Source organism: Bolinopsis microptera, chromosome 3 (genome assembly GCF_026151205.1).
Source record: "Bolinopsis microptera isolate Bmic1 chromosome 3, MBARI_Bmic_1.0, whole genome shotgun sequence".
Classification (NCBI taxonomy): domain Eukaryota; kingdom Metazoa; phylum Ctenophora; class Tentaculata; order Lobata; family Bolinopsidae; genus Bolinopsis; species Bolinopsis microptera.
In genome coordinates this window covers 17,373,439-17,400,233 of record NC_087074.1, presented here as the reverse complement: position 1 = coordinate 17,400,233, position 26,795 = coordinate 17,373,439, and the positions used below count along the sequence as shown (strand labels likewise).

The 26,795-nt window shown below is 37.2% G+C and overlaps 2 protein-coding genes and 1 long non-coding RNA gene across 5 annotated transcripts in view; 2 read left to right on the top strand and 1 right to left on the bottom strand.

Annotated features, from left to right (window-relative positions):
• The window catches only part of LOC134812721 (von Willebrand factor A domain-containing protein 3B-like), a 32,526-nt gene extending 18,681 nt beyond the window's left edge, over window positions 1–13,845 (bottom strand). Inside the window, exons 1-13 of the mRNA XM_063820254.1 lie at window positions 13,755–13,845; window positions 13,430–13,594; window positions 12,929–13,179; window positions 12,641–12,785; window positions 11,973–12,056; window positions 2,653–2,753; window positions 2,211–2,338; window positions 1,891–2,110; window positions 1,642–1,740; window positions 1,362–1,481; window positions 1,108–1,206; window positions 791–941; window positions 313–440 (exon numbers count right to left, since the gene is read on the bottom strand). Coding sequence (XP_063676324.1) covers window positions 313–440; window positions 791–941; window positions 1,108–1,206; window positions 1,362–1,481; window positions 1,642–1,740; window positions 1,891–2,110; window positions 2,211–2,338; window positions 2,653–2,753; window positions 11,973–12,056; window positions 12,641–12,785; window positions 12,929–13,179; window positions 13,430–13,594; window positions 13,755–13,805 — 1,742 coding nt within the window. The 5' untranslated portion in view covers window positions 13,806–13,845. The remainder of the gene's footprint in view (window positions 1–312; window positions 441–790; window positions 942–1,107; window positions 1,207–1,361; window positions 1,482–1,641; window positions 1,741–1,890; window positions 2,111–2,210; window positions 2,339–2,652; window positions 2,754–11,972; window positions 12,057–12,640; window positions 12,786–12,928; window positions 13,180–13,429; window positions 13,595–13,754) is intronic.
• A 356-nt stretch (window positions 13,846–14,201) lies between these two features.
• On the top strand, window positions 14,202–19,994 carry LOC134812827 (uncharacterized). Its single transcript, XM_063820403.1, has 10 exons — window positions 14,202–14,481; window positions 15,146–15,242; window positions 15,623–15,781; window positions 16,792–16,834; window positions 16,961–17,041; window positions 17,137–17,262; window positions 17,420–17,530; window positions 17,921–18,122; window positions 18,894–18,989; window positions 19,443–19,994. Exons 1-10 carry the CDS (start codon window positions 14,376–14,378, stop codon window positions 19,673–19,675), a joined length of 1,254 nt encoding a protein of 417 aa, XP_063676473.1. The 5' UTR covers window positions 14,202–14,375; the 3' UTR covers window positions 19,676–19,994.
• Window positions 19,995–21,833: 1,839 nt separating this feature from the next.
• Window positions 21,834–25,418, top strand: LOC134812720 (uncharacterized). Of its 3 annotated transcripts, none has more exons than XR_010159946.1 (3): window positions 21,834–22,169; window positions 24,411–24,515; window positions 24,678–25,418. It is a non-coding gene; the product is annotated as an uncharacterized LOC134812720 (long non-coding RNA). The 3 variants fall into 3 exon arrangements; XR_010159945.1 differs by lacking the exon at window positions 21,834–22,169 and adding an exon at window positions 22,254–22,389; XR_010159944.1 differs by lacking the exon at window positions 21,834–22,169 and adding an exon at window positions 22,436–22,815.
• The last annotated feature ends 1,377 nt before the right edge of the window (window positions 25,419–26,795 follow it).

The following is a 26,795-nucleotide window of genomic DNA, read 5'->3' as shown; positions in this document are numbered from 1 at the left end:
GAGGTCTGTTAACTATTGCTCTAATTTTATAGACTTACCAATATAATAAGGAGTCATATATAATGTGATGGATATGAAGGATCAAAAAATTCAAAAAGGTGAAGCGTGAAGCGTGTAATACTGACGTGGACAGTTATTGGTGGTTGATATATTTCTGTGTCGATATCGTCTTTGATGAGCTGAGTGATGAGTGAGGATATCTTCTGATGACTAATGAGTGAGATGGATCACGTGGCTGGTTACTAATGGTTACTAATGGTTACTAATGGTTAGTGGTTACTAATAGTTACTAATGGTTACCAAGTTGGTTACCTAGCAGCGGTCTCCTGAGCCAGGGTACACAAGAACTCATTAGCGGCTCTGTCGTTACAGTTAAACGATATTGTGTGGATGGGTACTTCCTTGTACAACTTGATCTGACTCAGGATCATATTCTCCGGCTGAAGAGTATTTATAGGTCAAGACATCAGAGTGCTTTATTTTATCATTTCTTTTAAATTATTAGCATCAGAACAAATCGTCTATTTGTTACAAAAGATACTCAACTTATCGATTGAAATGAGACCACATCCAAGAGAGCTGTGAAGCAATTGTGGCGACAAATTACAAATTCAAATTGTACTATATATCAATTTTTCCATTTCTCAATTCCGTCTGTTTATCATAAAGTGGCATTTTGAAGGAGATGCTCCATATATGACAGATTCCTGGTCGATAGACCATGTTCATTGCACAATAATTGTTATTGCAATCCCTAAAAACAAACAAACTAACAAACAAACTAACAAACCAAGTCAGGACTGCCGTCAGTAAGTAAGTAAACTCCGTGAACATCTGTAACACTGAGCCCGAACTTGAGAGCATCCAGAGTGTTGGTGGAACCAGTGCACTGCAGAGTACTGCACCACTTCCAGGCCGCCTGCAGGTTCTCTGGTGATACCCTGTGATATTGAGAGTTATTCGTGGTGGTTACTAATTCATGGTGGTTACTAATTGGTTACTAATTGGTTACTAATTCAGACTGTTACTGCCACATTTATATTTGCTTACGGAAATAAATAATGGAAAACTTGATGATAGTGAATGATGATAGTGAATTAGAATTACTTGACAAGAGATTCACTGAAGTGTCTGATCTCACTACCGAATGAAGCCAAAGTAAACTTCTCCTTGTGTCTAAGTTGTTCTGTTATCAACTTTTCTAAACTGAAAGCATCGTGGGTTAGTTTTTAGGTTACAATCTAGATGTTAAACTAGCACAGAACAGCCATGAAGTTAACACAAACTATCAAACCGCTCATTTTAAAACCAAAATATTTATAAAACTATTGGTGCACAAAACAGTTGCTTTACTATGATACCGTTTCTTGAGCTGTGGAAGATGCGGCTCCATACTGTGGCTAGTGTCCAGGAGAATACACACGTTGTCTTCCAGTAGGGTTCCAAACAAAGTCTTACTGCTTTGCTCCACCCAGTTTATTCTGGGAAAAAGATGAATCAGAAGTTAGCGAAAATTCTAGTTCTACGTGAAAAATGTTTACAAAACTGATAACTGAATTTCTACATATAATAGAGATTAGAGTACTATTTGAAAACAACCAGGGAAAATGTTCTGGTGTAACAGAAAGTAGGAATGATTACCTTCTGTCGATCGTTGATACAATATTCTCGATCTTTGTTTTGTACTTCTCAAAAAAGTTTTGGTTGATAATCACATGCTTTATAGAACCATCCCACCACCTGTAAATTTTTGTAACTTTAGATCTTCAAGTATCTTATATAAGTTAATCTATTAATCTACTTACCTACATGACCGTAGAAATGGCTTGACATTTTAAATCATCACAAATGTCTCACCCCCAACTTTTAAGCAACCTATGCTCTACTCACTTGACGTGTGCAAACTTCTGGCAGTATTTGGCGTTAACTAATTTATCTGAGTCCCCTATCTTCATTACTTTATCACAATGTCTAAACGCTTGGGCTGTCAGGGCATCGTAAAACCTGGCATTGGCACACTTTAATCCGTGTTGGTTCAACCACTCGGCCGATGTCATATCTTTTTCTGATTTCTCGGGTGATTTGGGCGGAAGTTGTGGCAGTTTCGGCTCTGAAATATTTATGTTAACGAACACAATATTTTACTTATAACGCAGTAAAGCTTCAGATAATATGATATTTTAAAATCATAAGCGTTTAAAAACGTTTACCGTTTTTAAGTTGTATTTCAAGTCTTAGAGCAGAAACTTCGGCTAGAACATCTCTTGCTTTGTTCAGTTCATCTCTTAACTTTGCCGCGCCTTTACTTTGTGTTTCCAACTCAGTGTATCTGTGCCATCTGAAACATTAACCAAATAAACAGTGTAACGTTATTCAGTTGTCCAAGAGGTTTATAATAGTATTGTTACGGCAGACGGTGAAATTAGTAAATGCTAATTAGGTGAGCCGATGGTGGATATTGTACCAATCATGATTTAATACGACAAAGGGAAGTACATATTTTAGAAAACTCTCCTTGCAAAATAGTTATGTAGTATTTATAAGATTAGTGATATAAGTCGATTCTATAGCTGCTCCCTAAAATATATATAAAAAGAACACCAAGGGAGAAAATAAAGTAAATGCCCTGCCACATTTGTGATGTCAACATACCTTCCCCCAGAATTAGCAGCAACCTCGGTGAGCAGGTTTGTGAACACAGCATCAGCTGGTCCATATAAACAAGTATTTACTGGAACAGTGCTGTCCTTCACCTGTGGTGATACAAGTCATGAAATGATACAATTTTGCCAAATCTTTACAGGTTGATAGGAGTTAAGGAGGAGATAATAACTAGTGGCGAATTTATGTCTATATTGGGCAAAAATCCTTATACATTTCAGGTATGTCTAAAATACAATTTATGCGAGTTATTCAATGGAGACCAATAGACAAGTCCCGATTTCTTGCTTCACATTTTCTCATCATTCGATCGAAATATGTTCGCTCCTCATTTCAAGACATTTATTACATCGAATATTGGTTTTCATTAGACATCTTGGTCAATAATGCCTAATAACGTCCCTGAATGGATCAATTTGCCAGATGAACTATCGGTTACTATCTCGTTGCTATGGTAACTATGAACTACAAACCTTAATACGCGCGACCTGACAGTTAAACGATCTTTATGCGCGCTGAAACTTAGCACACACGAAAAAGTTTATATGGTATAACTTGATTCGGCGTTCGCGCGCGCTTACATTTACTGGAATTTCGCTGCCAAGAATATAAGAATGAGTAGTGACGTAAGAAAAATATCGATCTCAAAATTTATTCCGCTTTTAGTTTTATTCCCACTCTCGATTCCTTGCTAGCAGTCCGGTTAATTTAGTACCTTTAGTGGGTCTCATTTAATCATTAGCTCTAATTAAAGAACCTCTCACCCTCTCAGAAAGTGGGTCTCATTTAATCATTAGCTCTAATTAAAGAACCTCTCACCCTCTCAGATTTTCACCGTTCCGTTCATTTGTATAGCTTTATTATTTTTATCTTTTTACTACACTTACTAACACGTGCACATTACAAAGGAGCAATAGTTTGCGGAGGCATTCTAGAACGGTATATATTTTAGCTTTCAGTTTCTGTTTCATTATCTCAAAATTTATTCCGCTTTTAGTTTTATTCCCACTCTCGATTCCTTGCTAGCAGTCCGGTTAATTTAGTACCTTTAGTGGGTCTCATTTAATCATTAGCTCTAATTAAAGAACCTCTCACCCTCTCAGAAAGTGGGTCTCATTTAATCATTAGCTCTAATTAAAGAACCTCTCACCCTCTCAGATTTTCACCGCTCCGTTCATTTGTATAGCTTTATTATTTTTATCTTTTTACTACACTTACTAACACGTGCACATTACAAAGGAGCAATAGTTTGCGGAGGCATTCTAGAACGGTATATATTTTAGCTTTCAGTTTCTGTTTCATTATCTCAAAATTTATTCCGCTTTTAGTTTTATTCCCACTCTCGATTCCTTGCTAGCAGTCCGGTTAATTTAGTACCTTTAGTGGGTCTCATTTAATCATTAGCTCTAATTAAAGAACCTCTCACCCTCTCAGAAAGTGGGTCTCATTTAATCATTAGCTCTAATTAAAGAACCTCTCACCCTCTCAGAAAGTGGGTCTCATTTAATCATTAGCTCTAATTAAAGAACCTCTCACCCTCTCAGATTTTCACCGCTCCGTTCATTTGTATAGCTTTATTATTTTTATCTTTTTACTACACTTACTAACACGTGCACATTACAAAGGAGCAATAGTTTGCGGAGGCATTCTAGAACGGTATATATTTTAGCTTTCAGTTTCTGTTTCATTATCTCAAAATTTATTCCGCTTTTAGTTTTATTCCCACTCTCGATTCCTTGCTAGCAGTCCGGTTAATTTAGTACCTTTAGTGGGTCTCATTTAATCATTAGCTCTAATTAAAGAACCTCTCACACGTGCACATTACAAAGGAGCAATAGTTTGCGGAGGCATTCTAGAACGGTATATATTTTAGCTTTCAGTTTCTGTTTCATTATCTCAAAATTTATTCCGCTTTTAGTTTTATTCCCACTCTCGATTCCTTGCTAGCAGTCCGGTTAATTTAGTACCTTTAGTGGGTCTCATTTAATCATTAGCTCTAATTAAAGAACCTCTCACACGTGCACATTACAAAGGAGCAATAGTTTGCGGAGGCATTCTAGAACGGTATATATTTTAGCTTTCAGTTTCTGTTTCATTATCTCAAAATTTATTCCGCTTTTAGTTTTATTCCCACTCTCGATTCCTTGCTAGCAGTCCGGTTAATTTAGTACCTTTAGTGGGTCTCATTTAATCATTAGCTCTAATTAAAGAACCTCTCACACGTGCACATTACAAAGGAGCAATAGTTTGCGGAGGCATTCTAGAACGGTATATATTTTAGCTTTCAGTTTCTGTTTCATTATCTCAAAATTTATTCCGCTTTTAGTTTTATTCCCACTCTCGATTCCTTGCTAGCAGTCCGGTTAATTTAGTACCTTTAGTGGGTCTCATTTAATCATTAGCTCTAATTAAAGAACCTCTCACCCTCTCAGAAAGTGGGTCTCATTTAATCATTAGCTCTAATTAAAGAACCTCTCACCCTCTCAGATTTTCACCGTTCCGTTCATTTGTATAGCTTTATTATTTTTATCTTTTTACTACACTTACTAACACGTGCACATTACAAAGGAGCAATAGTTTGCGGAGGCATTCTAGAACGGTATATATTTTAGCTTTCAGTTTCTGTTTCATTATCTCAAAATTTATTCCGCTTTTAGTTTTATTCCCACTCTCGATTCCTTGCTAGCAGTCCGGTTAATTTAGTACCTTTAGTGGGTCTCATTTAATCATTAGCTCTAATTAAAGAACCTCTCACCCTCTCAGAAAGTGGGTCTCATTTAATCATTAGCTCTAATTAAAGAACCTCTCACCCTCTCAGATTTTCACCGCTCCGTTCATTTGTATAGCTTTATTATTTTTATCTTTTTACTACACTTACTAACACGTGCACATTACAAAGGAGCAATAGTTTGCGGAGGCATTCTAGAACGGTATATATTTTAGCTTTCAGTTTCTGTTTCATTATCTCAAAATTTATTCCGCTTTTAGTTTTATTCCCACTCTCGATTCCTTGCTAGCAGTCCGGTTAATTTAGTACCTTTAGTGGGTCTCATTTAATCATTAGCTCTAATTAAAGAACCTCTCACACGTGCACATTACAAAGGAGCAATAGTTTGCGGAGGCATTCTAGAACGGTATATATTTTAGCTTTCAGTTTCTGTTTCATTATCTCAAAATTTATTCCGCTTTTAGTTTTATTCCCACTCTCGATTCCTTGCTAGCAGTCCGGTTAATTTAGTACCTTTAGTGGGTCTCATTTAATCATTAGCTCTAATTAAAGAACCTCTCACACGTGCACATTACAAAGGAGCAATAGTTTGCGGAGGCATTCTAGAACGGTATATATTTTAGCTTTCAGTTTCTGTTTCATTATCTCAAAATTTATTCCGCTTTTAGTTTTATTCCCACTCTCGATTCCTTGCTAGCAGTCCGGTTAATTTAGTACCTTTAGTGGGTCTCATTTAATCATTAGCTCTAATTAAAGAACCTCTCACCCTCTCAGAAAGTGGGTCTCATTTAATCATTAGCTCTAATTAAAGAACCTCTCACCCTCTCAGATTTTCACCGTTCCGTTCATTTGTATAGCTTTATTATTTTTATCTTTTTACTACACTTACTAACACGTGCACATTACAAAGGAGCAATAGTTTGCGGAGGCATTCTAGAACGGTATATATTTTAGCTTTCAGTTTCTGTTTCATTATCTCAAAATTTATTCCGCTTTTAGTTTTATTCCCACTCTCGATTCCTTGCTAGCAGTCCGGTTAATTTAGTACCTTTAGTGGGTCTCATTTAATCATTAGCTCTAATTAAAGAACCTCTCACCCTCTCAGAAAGTGGGTCTCATTTAATCATTAGCTCTAATTAAAGAACCTCTCACCCTCTCAGATTTTCACCGCTCCGTTCATTTGTATAGCTTTATTATTTTTATCTTTTTACTACACTTACTAACACGTGCACATTACAAAGGAGCAATAGTTTGCGGAGGCATTCTAGAACGGTATATATTTTAGCTTTCAGTTTCTGTTTCATTATCTCAAAATTTATTCCGCTTTTAGTTTTATTCCCACTCTCGATTCCTTGCTAGCAGTCCGGTTAATTTAGTACCTTTAGTGGGTCTCATTTAATCATTAGCTCTAATTAAAGAACCTCTCACACGTGCACATTACAAAGGAGCAATAGTTTGCGGAGGCATTCTAGAACGGTATATATTTTAGCTTTCAGTTTCTGTTTCATTATCTCAAAATTTATTCCGCTTTTAGTTTTATTCCCACTCTCGATTCCTTGCTAGCAGTCCGGTTAATTTAGTACCTTTAGTGGGTCTCATTTAATCATTAGCTCTAATTAAAGAACCTCTCACACGTGCACATTACAAAGGAGCAATAGTTTGCGGAGGCATTCTAGAACGGTATATATTTTAGCTTTCAGTTTCTGTTTCATTATCTCAAAATTTATTCCGCTTTTAGTTTTATTCCCACTCTCGATTCCTTGCTAGCAGTCCGGTTAATTTAGTACCTTTAGTGGGTCTCATTTAATCATTAGCTCTAATTAAAGAACCTCTCACACGTGCACATTACAAAGGAGCAATAGTTTGCGGAGGCATTCTAGAACGGTATATATTTTAGCTTTCAGTTTCTGTTTCATTATCTCAAAATTTATTCCGCTTTTAGTTTTATTCCCACTCTCGATTCCTTGCTAGCAGTCCGGTTAATTTAGTACCTTTAGTGGGTCTCATTTAATCATTAGCTCTAATTAAAGAACCTCTCACCCTCTCAGAAAGTGGGTCTCATTTAATCATTAGCTCTAATTAAAGAACCTCTCACCCTCTCAGATTTTCACCGCTCCGTTCATTTGTATAGCTTTATTATTTTTATCTTTTTACTACACTTACTAACACGTGCACATTACAAAGGAGCAATAGTTTGCGGAGGCATTCTAGAACGGTATATATTTTAGCTTTCAGTTTCTGTTTCATTATCTCAAAATTTATTCCGCTTTTAGTTTTATTCCCACTCTCGATTCCTTGCTAGCAGTCCGGTTAATTTAGTACCTTTAGTGGGTCTCATTTAATCATTAGCTCTAATTAAAGAACCTCTCACACGTGCACATTACAAAGGAGCAATAGTTTGCGGAGGCATTCTAGAACGGTATATATTTTAGCTTTCAGTTTCTGTTTCATTATCTCAAAATTTATTCCGCTTTTAGTTTTATTCCCACTCTCGATTCCTTGCTAGCAGTCCGGTTAATTTAGTACCTTTAGTGGGTCTCATTTAATCATTAGCTCTAATTAAAGAACCTCTCACACGTGCACATTACAAAGGAGCAATAGTTTGCGGAGGCATTCTAGAACGGTATATATTTTAGCTTTCAGTTTCTGTTTCATTATCTCAAAATTTATTCCGCTTTTAGTTTTATTCCCACTCTCGATTCCTTGCTAGCAGTCCGGTTAATTTAGTACCTTTAGTGGGTCTCATTTAATCATTAGCTCTAATTAAAGAACCTCTCACCCTCTCAGAAAGTGGGTCTCATTTAATCATTAGCTCTAATTAAAGAACCTCTCACCCTCTCAGATTTTCACCGTTCCGTTCATTTGTATAGCTTTATTATTTTTATCTTTTTACTACACTTACTAACACGTGCACATTACAAAGGAGCAATAGTTTGCGGAGGCATTCTAGAACGGTATATATTTTAGCTTTCAGTTTCTGTTTCATTATCTCAAAATTTATTCCGCTTTTAGTTTTATTCCCACTCTCGATTCCTTGCTAGCAGTCCGGTTAATTTAGTACCTTTAGTGGGTCTCATTTAATCATTAGCTCTAATTAAAGAACCTCTCACCCTCTCAGAAAGTGGGTCTCATTTAATCATTAGCTCTAATTAAAGAACCTCTCACCCTCTCAGATTTTCACCGCTCCGTTCATTTGTATAGCTTTATTATTTTTATCTTTTTACTACACTTACTAACACGTGCACATTACAAAGGAGCAATAGTTTGCGGAGGCATTCTAGAACGGTATATATTTTAGCTTTCAGTTTCTGTTTCATTATCTCAAAATTTATTCCGCTTTTAGTTTTATTCCCACTCTCGATTCCTTGCTAGCAGTCCGGTTAATTTAGTACCTTTAGTGGGTCTCATTTAATCATTAGCTCTAATTAAAGAACCTCTCACACGTGCACATTACAAAGGAGCAATAGTTTGCGGAGGCATTCTAGAACGGTATATATTTTAGCTTTCAGTTTCTGTTTCATTATCTCAAAATTTATTCCGCTTTTAGTTTTATTCCCACTCTCGATTCCTTGCTAGCAGTCCGGTTAATTTAGTACCTTTAGTGGGTCTCATTTAATCATTAGCTCTAATTAAAGAACCTCTCACACGTGCACATTACAAAGGAGCAATAGTTTGCGGAGGCATTCTAGAACGGTATATATTTTAGCTTTCAGTTTCTGTTTCATTATCTCAAAATTTATTCCGCTTTTAGTTTTATTCCCACTCTCGATTCCTTGCTAGCAGTCCGGTTAATTTAGTACCTTTAGTGGGTCTCATTTAATCATTAGCTCTAATTAAAGAACCTCTCACCCTCTCAGAAAGTGGGTCTCATTTAATCATTAGCTCTAATTAAAGAACCTCTCACCCTCTCAGATTTTCACCGTTCCGTTCATTTGTATAGCTTTATTATTTTTATCTTTTTACTACACTTACTAACACGTGCACATTACAAAGGAGCAATAGTTTGCGGAGGCATTCTAGAACGGTATATATTTTAGCTTTCAGTTTCTGTTTCATTATCTCAAAATTTATTCCGCTTTTAGTTTTATTCCCACTCTCGATTCCTTGCTAGCAGTCCGGTTAATTTAGTACCTTTAGTGGGTCTCATTTAATCATTAGCTCTAATTAAAGAACCTCTCACCCTCTCAGAAAGTGGGTCTCATTTAATCATTAGCTCTAATTAAAGAACCTCTCACCCTCTCAGATTTTCACCGCTCCGTTCATTTGTATAGCTTTATTATTTTTATCTTTTTACTACACTTACTAACACGTGCACATTACAAAGGAGCAATAGTTTGCGGAGGCATTCTAGAACGGTATATATTTTAGCTTTCAGTTTCTGTTTCATTATCTCAAAATTTATTCCGCTTTTAGTTTTATTCCCACTCTCGATTCCTTGCTAGCAGTCCGGTTAATTTAGTACCTTTAGTGGGTCTCATTTAATCATTAGCTCTAATTAAAGAACCTCTCACACGTGCACATTACAAAGGAGCAATAGTTTGCGGAGGCATTCTAGAACGGTATATATTTTAGCTTTCAGTTTCTGTTTCATTATCTCAAAATTTATTCCGCTTTTAGTTTTATTCCCACTCTCGATTCCTTGCTAGCAGTCCGGTTAATTTAGTACCTTTAGTGGGTCTCATTTAATCATTAGCTCTAATTAAAGAACCTCTCACCCTCTCAGAAAGTGGGTCTCATTTAATCATTAGCTCTAATTAAAGAACCTCTCACCCTCTCAGATTTTCACCGCTCCGTTCATTTGTATAGCTTTATTATTTTTATCTTTTTACTACACTTACTAACACGTGCACATTACAAAGGAGCAATAGTTTGCGGAGGCATTCTAGAACGGTATATATTTTAGCTTTCAGTTTCTGTTTCATTATCTCAAAATTTATTCCGCTTTTAGTTTTATTCCCACTCTCGATTCCTTGCTAGCAGTCCGGTTAATTTAGTACCTTTAGTGGGTCTCATTTAATCATTAGCTCTAATTAAAGAACCTCTCACACGTGCACATTACAAAGGAGCAATAGTTTGCGGAGGCATTCTAGAACGGTATATATTTTAGCTTTCAGTTTCTGTTTCATTATCTCAAAATTTATTCCGCTTTTAGTTTTATTCCCACTCTCGATTCCTTGCTAGCAGTCCGGTTAATTTAGTACCTTTAGTGGGTCTCATTTAATCATTAGCTCTAATTAAAGAACCTCTCACACGTGCACATTACAAAGGAGCAATAGTTTGCGGAGGCATTCTAGAACGATATATATTTTAGCTTTCAGTTTCTGTTTCATTATCTCAAAATTTATTCCGCTTTTAGTTTTATTCCCACTCTCGATTCCTTGCTAGCAGTCCGGTTAATTTAGTACCTTTAGTGGGTCTCATTTAATCATTAGCTCTAATTAAAGAACCTCTCATCCTCTCAGAAAACTCCGTTTGGAGATATTACTTATTACGCTCTAAGTTATTAATTTTCCTTGTGTTTGAATCCTTTCACTTTTTAACTGTTTTTAGTCTTTGTTATTTTCGACCGATTTCTGCACTTTTACACTGGGTCATCATTCATAATTTTTGGGATTGAGACGACTTATATTAGCATTTAAGGAAGAGTTTGCTTGTCTGACTTACTTCATTAGACACTTCTGGTCAAGAACTGAACAAGAACCACATTCGAAGACTGGAACATCTGAATGACTCTGCAACCCAGGAATCAACTACTCAGTTATTATCGCTTAATAATCGGTTTGGTATCGACGTTACATACTTTATTATTATTTTTTTTTAAAAAGCTGATTTTAGAAACCAGGGAATTAAAGTTACTGTCCCAAGGCTAACATTGAATCGCTGATTTTATTTATATATATCACTTTTTTTGTTCTTTCTTTTCCTCAAAACATTCCAGTACATTGTGCAGAAAGTTGGAGATGAAGCCGTAGTACGTACATATGTAGCATTGCACTGGATTGAACTTGCAGAGTGTGGTTTTTTCCAGTCTGCGCCGTGTGCTTATACAAATATACGCGGCGCAGATAGACTGGAGGAGATTGCACTGTGTAGGCTCTGGTGTAATGTGATATGTATGTACTACGGCTTTACAAATTTTGGAAGCATGTAGGGATATATTTCTGATACCAATCGTATATACTAAAAATACTCTAGCACAATTGTAACTGCAGTTTTACAGAACTCTAAATGCTTAATGAACACTCTTGCAGGTACCACCCGTATTCACACTCAGACCTGAGTTTAGTCATTTTCCAATACGAGATTGGGGACGGGTTCTATAAACAAACAAACAAACAAGAAAAATAATGCACGGTACCTGTCAAGCGGTACATACATACAAAATGTCAATAAGGTCTTTCATGTGCTTGTTTGGCTATAAAAAGATGCCGTACGAAGTGTGTCTAAATTAACAGTAAGTAACAAAATAAAACTCTAAAATGAAGTTCATTTAGTCTGTCGTGGTACGGTAAAATGGAAAACCATTTAATCATAATTTAATTTTAATACTTATTAATGAATAATTGAAACTAAATCCATTTACCAGTCTAGTGAGATGTTCGTGGGTATTTTGGTCAGGAGATCCCTGTACCAACAGATAAACACCGTCCACGTCTGCTGCATTTATCTAGAGAAATATTTAGGTTAAATTAGCATCGAGTTAAGAAGAATAACAATGTGAAGTTGTTAAGGCAAGATAATATAAACTTGGATCGAGAAATAAGATTGTGCTCAGTCCACTCGTAATTCTCCAATGTTTAGTATTATAGCCGTTAAATGAGCGTTGAAAAGGGTAACTGCTTTAATTCTAGGGCTTTTAAAGCCTTGCTCAGGCCGTTATACACATGTAAAATGGCTAAAGTATCGTTCACTTATTGCGCAAGCCAGTCAAGGAGGAGTGGGAAAGCTTGTAATTCTGACACAAAAGGAGTTGCTAAGTTATGGAGGGAGAATGGGGGAGGGGGTCTGAATAAAAGTTAAAAGCTGGCTTACGCAATATAACTAACAGTCACTTGCAGATAGCTTAAAGCTCATACCGATCAGAAAGCAAACCCTACTTGTTGTGCTGCAAAACACCCTCAGCTCAGTTTGCTAAGTTGTCCTCACGTTACACTCTTCTACATTACATCATAAGCACAACATTGTGTGTCACCTGTGCTAAAGTTCTACAAATTGCTGATGAAATCTCAGTAATATATGCCGTAATCTTACCGCAGATTTAACAGCCTCACAAAGCGTGTCTTTATTAAAAAGAATTGTTGGTTGTTGAGACAGGACAAAAGCCAGACTTTGTCTCAGATTGTCTCGAGTGATGTCTCTTAACTCATTCCAACATTCTGATATAGTATCGCTGGCTCTGAAATCATCATGTTAAATTTTTGGGGTTATGTTACTAATTTCAAATGATATTGGTTCTTTAGACCGCTTTAGAAAATATAAAAGAGTGCTGTTTTTAGTGCTGAAACCATAATCATACCAATTTCAAGACTATCATTATACCTGATAACGTTATAAGAGTCAATCTCAATAATCTGCTCCCTGACCAATCCCGCAACAGCACTACAAAAGCTGCCAAAAGTAACATTACTAATATGATAGCTGGCCATGACCAGCACCACCCTCCGCTCAGTGACCACCCCAAACTTCTCCCTGCTCCCACTCATCAGCCACTCTACTCTCTCCTGTATATCTGAGATCAGGGACCGCAGCTTTGCCTCTTCTTTCTGCAGATCCTCCAGTCGGCCTGTTAGCTGAAGAAGAATAGTGTGAGCAGACAGTATGATTACTAACATTCGTGTTAAAGGGGCCGGGGGGGTGAGCAGACAGTGTAATTACTAGCATTTGTGTTAAAGGGGCCGGGGGGAACATCAAGTTGGATAACTGCTTAATAAACATTTCCTATAACTTATATGTTTCAAACAACCCCTCCAAGTTGGATTAGATATGAGATTATTAGTTTAAAAAGTGTAATATAGTACAGATAGTATAAGGGTAACTTACAAAGACACTGTTTCCATTTCCATCTTTAACAATGTTGTACATGTCGAGGCTGTAACGTGACTTTACATTCTTCTTTAGTGATCCCACATACCCTGCAGCTGCTTTAAATCCTATCTTCTTTAAAATGTGGTCACGTGTCAGCTTCCTGGGTTTCAACCCGTGCTCCTGAGAGTGTTAGCTCGGTAGAACATCGTGTTATTTAATGTTATGCTATTTGAAGAGTTATAATTAGTGCTTAGGTATCAATCAATAATTGGAAGCTGTCATAAAGTTATTCAGAAGTGGAAACTAGGAGCAAAGGAGAAGTTTCTAAATTGAGGCTAACCTTAATCCACCCTTCAGTTGAAATGAGCTGTGTAGGAATGTCGGCAGTCATCTTGTACAATTCTTTACAATTCACATCCTACATTTTATTTATTTTTATTTTTTTAACTATTTGTATCCCTCCCAAGTCTTCAGTTTATTCATAAATCATATTTTAGAATTTTGCTTTTGTTTGCATAGATGAATGAAATGCAAACGTATGTATTTTCAGAAGGTAATTTTAAATTGTTGGGTAAATAATGTAAATTATTGTTCGAGTAATGGGAGGATAAAATATGTTTGATGATGCAATATTTTTGAGACAGGACAAAAGCCGTTAGTTGAAGCTGCAGTTCTACAAAAAGCTCTAAAACAGTTAACCCCGGAGTACTCAACAAAACATTTTACTCTTTTTTAGTCACGTGATGAGTGAATGTACTAGGGTCGCATTACTTTTCTCTGTATGTGAAGTGGGTATTCAGAAGTGTATTGCTCTTCCTCGAGAAATTGTCACTTTCATTGTTTGTTTTGCATCGTAGTCAACATTTCTTCGCCACTCAATAGATTGACAGGCTCGTTTAAGTCACGAAAAGGGAAAAAGAAAGCACGTGTTAAAAACAAATCGTCTTTAATAATCGAAGAGATGTCCTCTGTAGACAGCAGCACTGTTGATAGTACTAATTTCACGAGGCCGAGGTTCCTTTACTCTGGTGTTGTCAAGAAGCTGCACAAACGAAGCAGTACCAAATGTAGGTTTTATAATAATGTTTATAGATACAGATCACATTTACCATCCCAATTTTATGATTTTACTAGCTTAGTAGCACCTAGCTAATGGAATTTTATCTTTTCGAGAAATTTTCTTATCGTATTTCGACTTGCTTTTATCATATTTTTGCTGATAAGTAAAATACGAATCTGTAATATGAAGGCACCAGCTTTATAGATTTGAGTTGGGCTATCACAGCATTTCGAATGATTGTTGCAAATAGTTTTCGGGACCTGACATGAAACCTGGCGAACCATTCTTAACAGCAGGACATTCGGGGCAGTATTGCTGTATAAACTGTGGAATTTGAAGTGAAATGTTGACATTTCTCTCCGTACCGTTGTCAGAGCAAATGCACAAATAAATATTAAATACTTGATTAATCTCATCATCTCGTTAGAGCACAGCACTGGATCCCACGTAAGGGTTATGGTTCACAAGTACTTTAGTAAGAAGTAATTAGGGGAAGTTACAAGCCTGACAAGCTCGTTTGACTTCAGGGACCCATTTATACGCTTTAATTCAAAGGATCACGTGATGTCATACTGAGAATGTTTCCAAAGTTTTGAGGGAAAAGGAAGAGGTATGGTAAATCGAGGTACAGCAAATTGGGGTTTTAAATGTAATAACAAATTTCTCGTCAGATCAGAAAAGAAGACTGGAATTCCATGCAGACAGAGTGGACTATTACAAGATAGATTCAGACAAAAGATCTGGTACAATTCCCATAGCTGGAGTCAGGTAATAATCCTCCACTACTATTGTACTAATGTACAATTGTACTTTGTATGTAACAATGTACCATGTACTTTGTGTATATCAATGTACTTTGTATGTAACAATGTACCATGTACTTTGTGTATATCAATGTACTTTGTATGTAACAATGTACCATGTACTTTGTGTATATCAATGTACTTTGTATGTAACAATGTACCATGTACTTTGTGTATATCAATGTACTTTGTATGTAACAATGTACCATGTACTTTGTGTATATCAATGTACTTTGTATGTAACAATGTACTATGTACTTTGTGTATAACAATGTACTAAGTTTGTACCTTTTCATATTAATCTGCTGCTAAATTAGTTGGTAAATGACGTCATAACATTTCTAGAGTTGAGTTGCAGCATAACGAGCAGCACCACTTTGAGTTTGTGTTTGACGACATAAAGGCGCGACGGTACGTGTTCCTGTGTACTTCAGATGTTGCTAAGGCGAGCATGCTCTGGATAGCTAATGGAGAACAACACAACAACTACGGGCCCACAATGAGGTATTTGGAGATATTATCTCAACATTAATCATTAGTATTGCACAACAACTACGGGCCCACAATGAGGTATTTGGAGATATTATCTCAACATTAATCATTAGTATTGCACAACAACTACGGGCCCACAATGAGGTATTTGGAGATATTATCTCAACATTAATCATTAGTATTGCACAACAACTACGGGCCCACAATGAGGTATTTGGAGATATTATCTCAACATTAATCATTAGTATTGCACAACAACTACGGGCCCACAATGAGGTATTTGGAGATATTATCTCAACATTAATCATTAGTATTGCACAACAACTACGGGCCCACAATGAGGTATTTGGAGATATTATCTCAACATTAATCATTAGTACAGCACAACAACTACGGGCCCACAATGAGGTATTTGGAGATATTATCTCAACATTAATCATTAGTATTGCACAACAACTACGGGCCCACAATGAGGTATTTGGAGATATTATCTCAACATTAATCATTAGTACAGCAAAACAACTACGGGCCCACAATGAGGTATTTGGAGATATTATCTCAACATTAATCATTAGTATTGCACAACAACTACGGGCCCACAATGAGGTATTTAGAGATATTATCTCAACATTAAACATTAGTATTGCACAACAACTACGGGCCCACAATGAGGTATCTGTAGAGAGATTTGAACATTAATGATTAGTAGCGCCGATATATCCTTCTCTCATCTCTGACAGTCTAGTTAAGATTTGGTTTCCCAGCGTAAAATTAACAAAATCTTGGACCTGGAAAATCTTGGACCTGGAAAAATCGTCAAAAAACGTGTCCCCATTTCTATTACTCCAAAAGTCACTGTACACTGTACACTGTACACTGTACACTGTACACTGTACACTGTACACTGTACACTGTACACTGTACACTGTACACTGTACACTGTACACTGTACACTGTACACTGTACACTGTACACTGTACACTGTACACTGTGCAGTCTCGAGTTCAATTTATCTTTTGCAGACAACTTCGACCGGGCACACTGGAATACATGAACAACATGAAGGTATTTACTGTTTACTTGAACTTCTAAATCTTCGTTAGTCGATTTATCTAGATTAGGCCTGATATTATATTATTTACTTTGATAATATATTAATATACGTCTGTTGATGAGTGGATTATTTTTCAGTCTCAAAACATCATCCGTGAACTTATTCTCAAGAAGTATAAGCAAGCTGCCATATATTTCTCATCAGGACAAGCATTAACTGTAAGTTAACCTTATCAATTTTACAAGGATTAGTTGTAAGTTATTCTCATTAATATAGTAATCAACTGATATTCTTGACTACTATGCTAAATCAGAGAGACTATGAAGATGCAGACTCAATTGGTATAGAGAGAATGACCAAAATTCAAGATTCAGATTCCTCTTCCTCGTCAGACGATGAACTTGAAAGTCGAAGATCAAGTTCAGCATCCAGTTCAAAAGTAGGTGGGAAGAATGGCAACATACACATTTTTACAATATTAGTATATTAATAAGGTTTTGCAATAGTCAATATGATCCAAATGAATGTAATGTTTTGTAGACTGATTTTTCGATACATATTTATCGATTTTTCTTTTACCGTACCAACCATTTTAGCTTCTTCATCGAACAGAATCACAGACTTGTTCCCTCAAAAGTACACAAAATTCGTTTGACGAAAAAGAGGGATACATGACAGCATGTTCAGTACCTCATGCTCAGCAGGAAGTAATACTTTTTTAAATTAATTAATAAGTAATTAGTAAATATTTAATAACACTCTTTTTAATTAATTAATAAGTAATTAGTAATACTTGTTTTAATTAATTAATAAGTGATTAATAATACTTGTTTTAATTAATTGATAAGTAATTAGTAAATAATAAATAACACTTGTTTTAATTAATTAATAAGTAATTAGTAATACTTGTTTTAACAAAATTTTCAAAGATATTCATCGTGATATGACATTTAAAAGCTCAGAATTAGATAATAGCTTGAAAAGAAGATGTGATCAATATGGTGTAGTAATAAGGTAATATACAGTAGTATATATATTATATATATTATAGTGAGATGTCCAATCACTATGCCAATAATGATCAATATTTTGAACAGATGCAGCTAAAATTCTCGGCTCAGAAAGGCACTTCCTCCCTGGACTTGTCAGAAGACGATCCGAATTACATGACACTCCCACAACTACAATCATATGACTCTCCCACAAATCAACTGAGTTCTGTCATACGCAGTCGTCTTGCTAAAACACCTGCACAACCATCTCTTACCTCAACCAACATATACTCACAATCAAATCCAGGTCAGTGCTTTTAATGTTACCCATTGTGAAGTCCTAAGTATTATTTTCCCTCATGCTATTAATGTTTTAGGTCCTGGTCGTGGACAGGGACAGGGACAGGGACAGGGACAGGGACAGGGACAGGGACAGGGACAGGGACAGGGACAGGGACAGGGACAGGGACAGGGACAGGGACAGGGACAGGGACAGGGACAGGGACAGGGACAGGGACAGGGACAGGGACAGGGACAGGGACAGGGACAGGGACAGGGACAGGGACAGGGACAGGGACAGGGACAGGGACAGGGACAGGGACAGGGACAGGGACAGGGACAGGGACAGGGACAGGGACAGGGACAGGGACAGGGACAGGGACAGGGACAGGGACAGGGACAGGGACAGGGACAGGGACAGGGACAGGGACAGGGACAGGGACAGGGACAGGGACAGGGACAGGGACAGGGACAGGGACAGGGACAGGGACAGGGACAGGGACAGGGACAGGGACAGGGACAGGGACAGGGACATGGACAGGGACAGGGACAGGGACACTCAGGACAGGGACAGGGACAGGGACAGGGTCTATAACATAATTTGTTGTCATCACCGGGTGGTCTGGATAAGTTAAAAACATCGCAAGGTTTCAGTTTTAGTTTAACGGGTGATACTCGTAACATATTTGTTCCAAATATTGACGAGTCAAACTTGGCGCACATCATGGTAGGTTACAAACTTACAAGTTGTAAGTAACTTACCAATACGCGCATAATTTATTATAATTTATGTTACCAGGGATCAAGAGAGTGACGGCAAACAGACCAGACGTATTGTACAGCATTATATACAATTGCAACGACGATAATGTTGTTGATTTTGGAGCTAGAGAAGGTAATGTAGTCTCTTCAATATCTATTAACCGGGTGAACAGGATCAGATTTAGTCAGAAAATAATCATTTTGGTAATGCAGCCAACATGAGGGTCAAAATATGTATATAAAAAGCTTAAATATTATACGATTTGAATATCATAGAAACTAATCACGACAAATAATACATCATAAATGATGCTGTGGTACCTTAACTCAGTTTTAAATGTTGGAAAACGTTAAAAGGATATTTATAAACAGAAATTCATTGTTTCATAAACATATGACGGCAAACATCTAAAACAAATCATTATTTCCATGAAACATTTGACACACATTATATTCCCCTTTTACGGCAGCCAACACACACGCTTGGCGTGCGTGATAAAAGGTACATGCAACGTGTGGTAATGAAATGTTCATTGTACATTCGTTAGCCAACAAACTTATAAATAACAATCATTATTATCCGCAGTCAATGCAGTAAAGGTGAAAATAACTGGTCAGGCGGACTTCATAGAAATAGATATTGCAGACCTAGGGCAGACGATTGAGGAGCTCAAGTTTACGTTATGCAATGAATTCGATATAGATAGGGAGGAAATTGTTTGTATAAGAAAACTGCCAGATGTCAGAATAACCAATGACAAGGATGTTAGAAGAATAAGAGCAGGAAGGAAAATTGAAGTTGAGGTTAAAGACACTTAAAGATACATTCTGTAAATCAGTACATTCTGAAAACAAACTACTGGACATTTTTTCTTCTCCATCTTCAAAATGTTCAAATATTTTCAAAAACAATTGTTTTGTATATTTTAATATGGAAACTGTAGGTAGAAGCCAAAATGTTTGGGTGATCCTGATGTTAAATAACTCTTCGCTCGATAATTACAAGTTTCTAAAATTAGTTACTGATTTGTTGAGCTATACTAGACAGACGACTTGAGCCGCAGTAGTTTGCTACGAGTTGACAATCAAATACCAAATTGTAGTTTAAAAATATATGGTTTTTTATTTTATTATTTCTTATTCAATCGTTTCATTCCAGCCATGCAAAACTGCATTGACATCATTTTGATATAAAACTAACGAAAGCAATGGTATTGTAATATAATTTATAAGTTATACAATGAGTTGTATTTAACTAAACTAGACTATAAAAGCAGCTTTGGGTGCAGTGTTCAATGTAAGACTAACTACAGCTGAAATGATACTTGGTGTGTTGCCACTCAACATATCAAACAAAGTGAACTCAGTGAAGCACATCCTTAAACTGAATATATTCCCGAATAAAGAGGATCCACTGAAACACCTTATTGATGACCAAATGAAATCAGGCAGTTACAGCGCACTAACTGGAAAGGTAAAAGATGTATTTCAGTTTCTATTGTGGAAATCTTCAATACTTCCTGAACACTTCACTAATGAGGATCTAAAAATCATAAATAACCATGATCTAGAAAAACTCACCAGTCTATCAATAAAAGGATGCAGCTACAGTAAATCAGTGATGAAACATTACAGTGAACAGCTTTGGCAATCGTCCATAAACAGCCAGTACCAGCTGGAAGGGTATACAGAGGCACCTACAGTGAGCGCCACAAAGCTCAAGTTTCCGCCCAAAACATCAAGGCAACTTGAAACCTTGTTTCTAAGTTTGTTCTATCCAAACAACATAATGAATGAATTTCTACACCGCTTCAAAAATAGTAAATTTGATTCTCCACTGTGTGATTGTAGGCGAGGGGCTCAAAATTCACTTCACCTGCTTACCGACTGTCCTGATGTACAAGCAGATAAAAGGAACAAAATGAGTGAGCTTCTTGAAAGACACCCTTTCCACAACATCAAAAACCAAGGCTATGGTGGGAACTCAATGTTGATATCATGGAGCAGACTTCGTGAGTTCTTTGATCTAGCACTGGAAATAACAAAGGGAGAGAGAGAGAAACAAATTTGAATTTTGATCTTTATTACAGATTAAACATATCATATATAACCACAAAAGCCGCGCGTCGGCTGATTGCCTCAACTTGGATTGGTAGTAATTTCAGTTTACAGAAGCTGAAGGACGGCAGCTCAAAAGCCCCAGTGAACCATCGGAAAGATCAAGGACTCGAGTGCCAATAGTGGCTTTTTCGAACCCATTTTCGCCGATTTGCTGTGGCCCAGATGAGCCGCGCCCTGCTGCTTAACGGCACATGATGGTTTTTGTTTAAATACTTATTTAAATTTAAGCGATAATTCATTTGGTGGTTTACAGTTTTTGAATCATGTTCATCATTTATTTTTCGTTCAATTATCACGTGTTTACAATTCAGTCATACCATGCGTAGTCAACATTGTTGAGGCAACCAGCTTCCGCAGTTCAATAATTGGAGACCGAAAAATATAAATTGATCGAAATTTACAATTCATCGTTATCAAATATAGTCAATAATATTCTTGATTCCATTTAGTACATAATAAGTTGGTTTTATTCTCTTGCAACACTACTGCACAACAAAAACTGCGCCTGTCCACCAGCAACAGCGCAGTCATAGGTGTGCAGCCAAAGCTAGGCCACACACCCATGGCCGCGCCGGTTAAACAACTCTATATTCAATCGTTATATTAGGAAATTTTAGTTAATTCTTTGATCACTCTTCAGTGCCGGTGGGCAGGCGCCCCGCATAGTTGGCTTTCAAAATTTACAGTCTCAAGAAAGCCGAAACGGTAATCGAGTCCCGGAGCAGAACACACATTTAGAAAATTGAAAAATTAAAATTAAAATAACAAATTAGAAATTAAAAATTAAAAATTACATGACTACGAGAGTCCAGACAGGCGACAAACACACAAACCGGACGAAGAGAGGACCCACTGCTGAATTCGACATATAATGAATTGTTGAAAACATAATGATTCCTACACTAATATGATCTTGAGGCATGCCCTGCATGTACTGTGCGAGTACATTGTAAATAATATCTGATAAGATGGGCCAAAAATAGCGGCACAGCGCGCAAAATGCGCGGCGTGACCGCCGAAATTTTATACTTTAGACATTAACATTTCAATCGGCTTTAGCGCTCAGCATATCTTCATTGAGTAGACATTAGAATTTCAGTTCGTTGGAATCGAAGTTCAGTTCACACCAATCTATTTCGTCGTACCTGGACTGCATGCCGAGTAACTCCTTTTTTATTGTGGATTTCACAAGGTTCGTTGATGTAGAGAAGTTGATATTGCTAGCAGTGTTCCTACAATCGTTCCACATTTTTGTCGATTGATATATGAAGGAGGTGGATGGGGTTGGAGTGATGAATCGATCAGCACGTCTTGATGATCTGTGAAATAGATTTAGGAGTGGGACTGGGGATTCTAATTTATTGATTTTGAACATTTCCAATAAACATGTGTGTTTGAACAAACTGTGTATGGTTAGTAAACCATTTTTCTTAAATAGGGGTTTTGTGTGCTGTTTTTCATAGAAGTCGCTTCCTAATTTTTGCTTGTCTTTACTTCGTGTTCTAGCACAAGTTCTAAACTTTTCTAAGTACGCCTCTCGGTTACCAAATAGTATTCTAACACATTTCTTCTGAGTGATAAATATTGGTTCAAGCCTGTTGTTACTAAGGCCACCCCATACTGATATCCCAAATCGCAAGTGTGATTCAAATAGTGTGTAGTACAGTTCTTTGTAGAGTTTTTCTGGAATAATGTGCCGTATTCTACAAATTTTCCCACTTTCACATTTCAGCTTTGTGTTGAGCGACCGTATTTGAGCATCCCATTTAAGCTGATCATCAATAATAACACCAAGAAACTTCACCTTTTTGACTTGCTTTATTACTACATTGTTTAGAGTAAGTACGTGTTCTTCTTCATTATGTTCTACCTTGCTTTTTCTATTCGTTGGTTTAAAGTGAATGTAACAGCATTTCTTAATGTTAATATGCAGGAGATTACATTTCATATACAGTTGTACCAGTTTGAGAATTTGGTTTGCTCGTTCATATAACTTTATCTTACATTCATCCGCGACAAATATATTTGTATCGTCAGCAAATAGAATGAACTTGCCTAGTTCAGTTGCCCTATATAGGTCGTTGATATAAATAATAAATAGTAACGGACCAAGACAAGATCCCTGGGGTACTCCAAAGAGAACTGGAAGCTTGTCAGACTCTTCTCCTAGGACCGAGACGTATTGATATCTATTAGAGAGATAACTAGCAATGAGTTTGTTGGCATTGCCTCGAATTCCGTAATTATCTAGCTTACTCAGTAATTTGTCAGCTGAGATGGTATCGAATGCTTTGCTTAGATCAATGAATATTCCGAGCACGTGCTGCTTTTTATTAAGGCATGATTCTATATAATTCACTGAGAAATTCAGGGCATGACTTGTAGAGTGATTTTTACGGAATCCATACTGATTTTCATAGATCATATTTTGTGACTGGAAAAAGCTGTATAGCCTACTATATATAATTTTCTCGAATAACTTACCAAATACGGCTAAGGTAGAGACTGGTCTATAGTTTTCAAGTAATTCTTCATTTTCTTTCTTGTATATGGGACTGATCCTGCCAATCTTTAAATCGTCCGGGAATATTCCCTCCTTCAAACATTCATTGTATAGTACAGATAATAGGGGGGCGATAATTCTGGATGACGCTTTTACAACATGTATTGGGATATCAGACGATTTGCCATTTTTCAATTCTGATATTATTTTACATACTTCATCGATTGTACAATCATGCATGTAAATACTGGTCGTGTTGGATTTTGGTAGGTAGTCATAGATACTGGGGATGCCATTAATTACTAGTTCGCCGATTTCATTGTATGCCTCGTTAAGATTAGAAGCTAGGGAGACAAAGTACTTATTAAACTCATTAGCTATTACCCTACGATTAGTAATTTTTTCATTATTGATAGTAAATAGAGGTTTGGTTTGTCGTTTTCGTTTACCCCGTATTTGGTTAATTAATTCCCACGTCTTTTTACTGTTTCCGTGCAACTCTGCAAATTTTCCACCATAGAACTTAGATTGAGCATTGCGGCGATCTTTTTTGACCTTCCGCCTGCAGTCACTGTATTTTTTATACTTGTCACGTTTTGAGCAACATATTGGGCATTGGCATGTCCCCCCTTTATTTTCAATTTCCCCAAATTTACATTTAACTTTTCTGACCTTTACCCATTTATCGTAAAGTTCGTGCTGATATGAAATTTTGCCCACAAGGTCTGGTGTAATCCATGGGTTGTTCAGTGCTGTTCTTTTAGAGCATTTAGGGGTTTCTAACTTACAAGTTCTATCTATACAGTCCTTAAATATGTCGTGAAATGTTGTAAAATTGTCGATAACATTATTATTGAGATCATGTTCCAGAGTCTGTAAAAAAGCTTTTACATTCGGTTTGTTGTAATCATAATACTGTTTGTATTTCAGGTCAATTCTGCTAGAGTCCAAGTTTCTATCAAAGATTTGGAAGATGGGTGAGTGGTGTGATATACGGTCAGTCAGTATTCCAGAAGCTACTATACTCTCTACGTCGTTAGTTATTATGTTATCAATACAGGATGCTTTACAGCCTGGTTTCTCATGTGTTGCTAACGAAATTAGGGGGAAAAATCCTTTACTTAATAGTATTTCTTCATAGCGTTGTACGATTGTGCTATTCTTATCGTGTAAATCAATGTTAAAATCACCCGCTAGGTAACTACACTTGGGGAGACTGTCAAGGATGTCAGAGAGTTCAGATAGTGCAACATTGACATTACCACTTGGAGGACGGTACATTACACCAACTGTTACTGGGGAAGTTGTACTACTTACGGCCACAAAAAGAGTTTCTAAATGTTCAGTGATATGGGATACATTGCCGTTTACTCTGGCACTAAGAGTGTCACAAACATAGAGAGCCACTCCAGTGCCCTTTTTTTTATCTGGTATTGTGTTTTGGTAGAAACTGTTGTATCCAGTTAATTGATACAAACTGCTGGATTCAGGACCTTCATTTGTTTCCGCTAAGGCTATGATCGAGAATTTCTTGGTGAGCCTATGGGATTCAATAGCGAAAGTGTCGAAATTTGACTTATTGCCGTCGATGTTTTGGAAGAGAAGCGATGAAAATTCATTCATTTGATTATCTAGTGCTTTGTTGAATTCCTTGACATTGTACGATACGCAGTTATTTAGTATTTGATCTACTTTTATGATAGTGTCATCCACTTCACTACTTTCAATATCACTTAAATTAGTGCATGCAAGTCGAAATGGATTGTAACGAATAACTGCTAAATGTACGCACTTGGGACAGTAAAAATCGTCAGATAATGTGTCATTGTTAATGGATTTGGTATAGCACTTATGGTGCATTGGGCAGTCGCATTCACAGCATTCAACAATGAATTGTCCTACGTTAATGAACTTCGCACAGACTAGGCATACCTCTTTACTCAGGGGAGTCAGAATGGCTGGTAACCATCCTGGTGTCGAGACTCAGCAGCAGTAGTAGAACCCGTCCCACTCAACACGTTCCGATATGAGCGTCCATCAACCTCGTCTGTTCTCCTTTTCCTTCTATCAACTCCTCCATTCATTCTAAGAAGCACTGTGTTACGAATCAAAGTGCCTAGTTTAGCTGTACCCCTCCAGTTAAGGTGGAGATAATCTGGTCGCTGGTCTCGGCCGATGTTTCTGGAGAACTGTTGGCTAAGAAGCCCAGCATCATCACAAAACCCACCGAACCCATCGACGTAAGTCACACCAAAATTTGAAGGGATCAGCTCTGTCAGAATAAGGCGGTTAAAGCAAACAACTTTTCTATTCAGTTCAGCAAGCTTTGTAGGCAGGGCTGGACAAACATATACATGTGCCTTAGGGTTAATAGCATGAATTTTCTCAATCTTTTTAATAAAGGGAATAAATACATTTCGTTTAATATCAGCTGTATTCTTGATCTCAGGTTTTTTAAGATCATTAATCGCACACATCAAAACAACGTTACGATAACCACATGTGACATATGGGTCAATCTGGTCAACCACTGGTGCAAAATATTGCCTCCCAGGGAACCATTGTCCAAACGATTTCCTGGCATCTGACCCAAACTTAAGCCCCCCTGTATGACTGTCTCCTATGATGCACGTAGAGTTCTTGTTCCTGAAGCTAACTGAACGAAAAGTTAGGCTGTATCTGACCCCACCAGTTATTGCCCCATCCATGATACAGTGGCTGTAATACTCTTGGCTACTTCGTGTCATGCGATACATGGATCTTGGAACACATGGGTGGTCAAGGACTATATCATCCGTCTTCTTGTCAAAGAATTTGATGTTGCACTGGCCTCCGATGGACACAGTGAAAATTTCGGATTCGGGGTGGATGGTGGCTTCATCATCCGAATGTTTTGGTAGGGAGCCATCCTCTTTGAAGCGGTTGATCAGCAGACTATTGATCTTCGGTTTCTCACCACTACAGAATGCCCCATTGATTTTGTCCATCAGTTTAGAGAAGCTGGTTGACTCTAGCTGACCATTGGGTGACTTGGAGCCATTATACTTGTATGGTTCTCCCAGAGAATACACAGCACGAGCTCCTTCCACAACAAAATCCTCGTCAAGTGATTGACAGGCAAGGAGGAGAAGATCCTGCTCTTCTGTGGTGATAAACTCTTCTATAGCGCCTACAACTGGTTCTTCTCTTGATTTGAGATGCTCATTAGCTGTTAGGTCTGGGCCAGGGGCAAGTGAAGAATTGGTAAGTTGGGCATTTAAATGGTCAGAAGAAGCCAAAGAATTTTGCTCAAGAGTGTTCAAAGACTGTCTGATG

Bases quoted from the DNA above. Each gene is read 5' to 3' on its own strand.
- LOC134812827 (XM_063820403.1), top strand. From the start codon at position 14,376: ATGTCCTCTGTAGACAGCAGCACTGTTGATAGTACTAATTTCACGAGG. The intron at 16,835-16,960 runs GTATTTACTGTT...ATTATTTTTCAG, and splicing joins AATACATGAACAACATGAAG to TCTCAAAACATCATCCGTGA. The intron at 17,263-17,419 runs GTAGGTGGGAAG...CAACCATTTTAG, and splicing joins GTTCAGCATCCAGTTCAAAA to CTTCTTCATCGAACAGAATC.